Source organism: Limulus polyphemus, unplaced genomic scaffold (genome assembly GCF_000517525.1).
Source record: "Limulus polyphemus unplaced genomic scaffold, Limulus_polyphemus-2.1.2 Scaffold1305, whole genome shotgun sequence".
Lineage (NCBI taxonomy): Eukaryota > Metazoa > Arthropoda > Merostomata > Xiphosura > Limulidae > Limulus > Limulus polyphemus.
In genome coordinates, this window is record NW_013666915.1 from 122212 (window position 1) to 126576 (window position 4365).

Sequence of the window (4365 nt, forward strand, 5' to 3'; positions counted from 1 at the left end):
GCAGGTTTTCTTACCACTGCTGTAATCTCTTTTCTTGTTTCTTTTCTCGTTCTTTTTGTTTCTTTTGCTGTTCTTATATTGCTGCCATCAAATCCGATAAGCTTCAGTTTGATTTGCCACCTCTCGTTTCCATTTTCTATTTTTCTATGCCCCGCTTCTGACACCAATTTGTTACGTCTCTGGTCGTTAGTTATATTCCAGTATAATTTCTTCCCGAGAAACTTCAGCAATACAAGTCCTTTCTTAAATAATACTAGTTTATTCTTTCTCAATTCAACTTTGCAATGGACTTAATCTCCACAGCCAATTTAACTTAAATAATTCACAGGAAACGATTCACGCACTTACTTACGGTCACCACCGTGCTTGACTCAATTGTCCGTCTTTATCTCTGCCTGTCTACAATTCAATTCCGATTAATTTGTCTCACGTTATCCGGCGCACTTATATACAGGAATAGAAGGTGCCTAGCACATACTGGATTATTCATGATGTTCCCCGATCCTTTTAGAATATCATGACGTGTTACCAGCGTACGTGACTACCGCTGTCGTAATACTATCCTCTGATAGTGTCCATTGCATGTTTGTTTTGTTTTCCTTTGTTTTTATATATTCACATTTATAACTATCCTCTGACAGTGCCCATTGCATGTTTGATTTGTTTTCCTTTGTTTTATATATTCATATTTATAACTATTCTCTGATAGTGCCCATTGCATGTTTGTTTTGTTTTCCTTTGTTTTTTCTATACTCACATTTATAACTATACTCTGATAGTGCCCATTGCATGTCTCTTTTGTTTTCCTTTGTTTTTTATATATTCACATTTATAACTCTCCTATGATAGTGCCCCATTGGATATTTGTTTTCTATATTAACATTTATAACTATCCTCTCCTAGTGCCCATTGTATGTTTCTTTTGTTTTTTATAAATTCACATTTATAACTATCATCTTATAGTGCCCATTGCACGTTTGTTTTGTTTTCCTTTGTTTTTAGATATTCACATTTATAACTATCCTATGATAGTGCCAATAGCATGTTTGTTTTGTTTTCCTTTGTTTTCTATATTAACATTTAAAACTATCCTCTGCTAGTGCCCATTGCATGTTTGTTTTGTTTTCCTTTGTTTTTTCTATATTCAAATTATAACTATCCACTGATAGTGCCCATTGTTTATTTGTTTTTCTATATTAACATTTATAACTATCCTCTGCTAGTTCCCATTGTATGTTTCTTTTGTTTTCCTATGTTTTTTTATAAATTCACATTTATAACTATCCCCTGATAGTGCCCATTGCATGTTTGTTTTGTTTTCCTTTGTTTTTCTATACTCACAATTATAATTATCCTCTGATAGTGCCCATTGGATGTTTCTTTTGTTTTCCTTTGTTTCTTCTATATTCACAATTATAACTATCCTTTGTTAGTGCCCATTGCATGTTTCTTTGTTTTCCTTTGCTTCTTATATATTGACAATTATAAATATCCCTGATAGTGCCCATTGCATGTTTCTTTTGTTTTCCTTTGTTTTATATATTCACATTTATAACTATCCTCTGATAGTGCCCATTGCATGTTTCCTTTGTTTTCCTTTATTTTTTCTATATTCACAATTATAACTATCCTTTGCTAGTGCTCATTGCATGTTTCTTTTGTTTCTTGTATATTGACAATTATAACTATCCTCTGGTAGTGCCCATTGCATGTTTCCTTTGTTTTTATATATTCACATTTATAACTATCCTCTGATAGTGCCCATTGCATGTTTCTTTTGTTTTCCTTTGTTTCTTATATATTCACATTTATAACTATCCTCTGATAGTGCCCATTGCATGCTTGTGTTTGGATATCTGTGCAAAATTTCTCAAAAGCTCTATGTGCTATTTGTCCATAATTTTAAATTGGTAAACTAGAGGAAGGCAGAAAGTTAAAAGAATAAGAAGGCAATTCATGGGTTTATCATTCCTGACGAAATATGGGGTTTGATTATCACCCTTATAATGTCCCCATTTTGTAGAATTTGATTTATTATGTGTTTATTTTTTGTGATAACAGAGTATGAATGACAGACATATATCCCTAGTCTAACAGGCTAACCATTGCCATGCTTACCCTTATGAAAGTCAACAGAGAATTTTCAAGTAAGTTAGAGGTGAAGTCATAACATAATTAAAATTCATGTTAAATGTAAAACTGCAGAAATAAAACAGACGATTTCTCTCTCATTTTAGTTAAACATATGTACAGTTTTATGTAAAATCTTCAGATTAATATAGTGTGCAGTTGATCGCTTACTTTCATTCTAATAAAAGCTAACATAGTGATATTTCATTTTCATTGACCAAACCTAGACTCTATCCATTCACATGTCTTACATCTAGTTCTGTTTTTCGAACGTTTCTCATTCTTAGATTCTGTGAATCCATTTGAATTTCAAGAATCCAATGTAAATCAAGATAAACATCAACGAGAAACTAAAGACATCCGAACAGTCTCAAGCTCACGAACATCGTATAGGTTTTACTAATCTAAATATTTTCGAACATTATTTGTAAGAACCTTTTAAATCTATTTTTTGTATTTTCAAATCATTAGTTATCATATAACCCAAATCTATTCCTCAGCTGCAAAGACTGACCACACTTCTTGACAATTTCTAATGGTTACTTATTACCTTTCTTAGTTTTGCTAGTGCAAGTTCTATTTTTTCAAACATAATAACACTCTAAGTGTAAAAGACTCTTTATATCATTCAACAAATTTGTTCCACAGTGTCTGACAGTTACCAGAAAAATTGTCGATTACAGAGATGTACGGACAACTGAAACAACATTCTCATCCTTCATTTCTTTTTTTCATTCTCAAACATAAAACTTACCAGTTTGTCATTTATATACCAGCTGAGCGTGGCTGCTGGTTTCGACTTGGCTGAGGTACAGTTGACTGTTACCGTATCCCCTATTTGATACTTCATGTATCTTCCTGTAATTTTTGGACCTTCCGTTGGCAACACTAGCGAATGGGGCAATAAAACTGTATATTGTAGTTATACAGAAACAAGGCATGTTTAAATCACCTAAGATAAAGTTTTTATTCGATCTTGAGGTGGCTGAGACTAATTCACTAACAGCTTGAAACATTTAAAGTTAATAATGTGTAACTTTTTTGACAGTAATTAATAATTACTTCTTGCTTAGAGTAACTAAGATATCATTTTAAATTAGACTAACTAAGAGCTAAAAGGTTTAAATCTAATAAAATATAAAAATGTTATAAAACAGAATCTCTGTTTGAAAAAACATGTTCAACTGATGATGTATGACAGAAATACAAGGAAGTGGATGAGCACGTCGTGTAATCAACAGTTTAATAGGCACATTCTCTATTTTTGAACTATATTTTCATTTATTTAAGATACAATATTTTGTTTTTAGTGCCTATTTTTTTTTCGTATTATACAGTATCTAACCTCTACTGGTTTATGGACAGAGGTTAATGTCTGCTTTTGTTTACTGTAATTAAGGTCTAGTATCCTTACACTGATTAAGATGTTTTACAACAGATAAAACCTGGCTAATACAGAATTAGAATGTTTGTTTGTAAAAATAAAAATCTAATTTGTTTGAGTGTAGGGAGTGAAACGTTCTTTATGGTTAGGGTGAATGATACATTTCTAATAACTATAGTTAATGTATAGGGAGTGAAACGTTCTTTATGGATATAGCGGATGATATATTTTTAATAACTGTAGTTGATGCCTAGGGAGTGAAACGTTCTTTATGGTTAGGGAGAATGATACATTTCGAATAACTATAGTTAATGTATAGGGAGTGAAACGTTCTATATGGTTAGAGTGGATGATATATTTTTAATTACTGTAGTTGATGTCTAGGGAGTGAAACGTTCTATCTGGATAGAGTGGATGATATATTTATAATAACTGTAGTTCATGCCTAGGGAGTGAATCGTTCCTTATGGTTAGAGTGGATGATATATTTTTAATAACTATAGTTGATGCCTAGGGATTGAAACGTTCTATATGGATAGAGTGGATGATATATTTCTAATAACTATAGTTGATGGCTAAGGAGTGAAACGTTCTTTATGGTTAGAGTGGATGATATATTTCTAATAACTGTAGTTGATGCCTAGGGAGTGAAACGTTCAAATATATCATCCACTCTATCCATATAATCAACTATAGTTATTAGAAATATATCATCCACTTAACCATAAAGAACGTTTCACTCCCTCGGCTTAATTACTGTAGTTGATGTCTAGGGAGTGAAACGTTCTATCTGGATAGAGTGGATGATATATTTATAATAACTGTAGTTCATGCCTAGGGAGTGAATCGTT

The 4365-nt window shown here is 32.0% G+C and overlaps 1 protein-coding gene across 1 annotated transcript in view; it reads right to left on the minus strand.

Annotated features, from left to right (window-relative positions):
• LOC106463027 overlaps window positions 1-4365 on the minus strand; it is a 94118-nt gene that overhangs the window by 38451 nt on the left and 51302 nt on the right. Inside the window, exon 4 of the mRNA XM_022390437.1 lies at window positions 2885-3018. Coding sequence (XP_022246145.1) covers window positions 2885-3018 — 134 coding nt within the window. The remainder of the gene's footprint in view (window positions 1-2884; window positions 3019-4365) is intronic.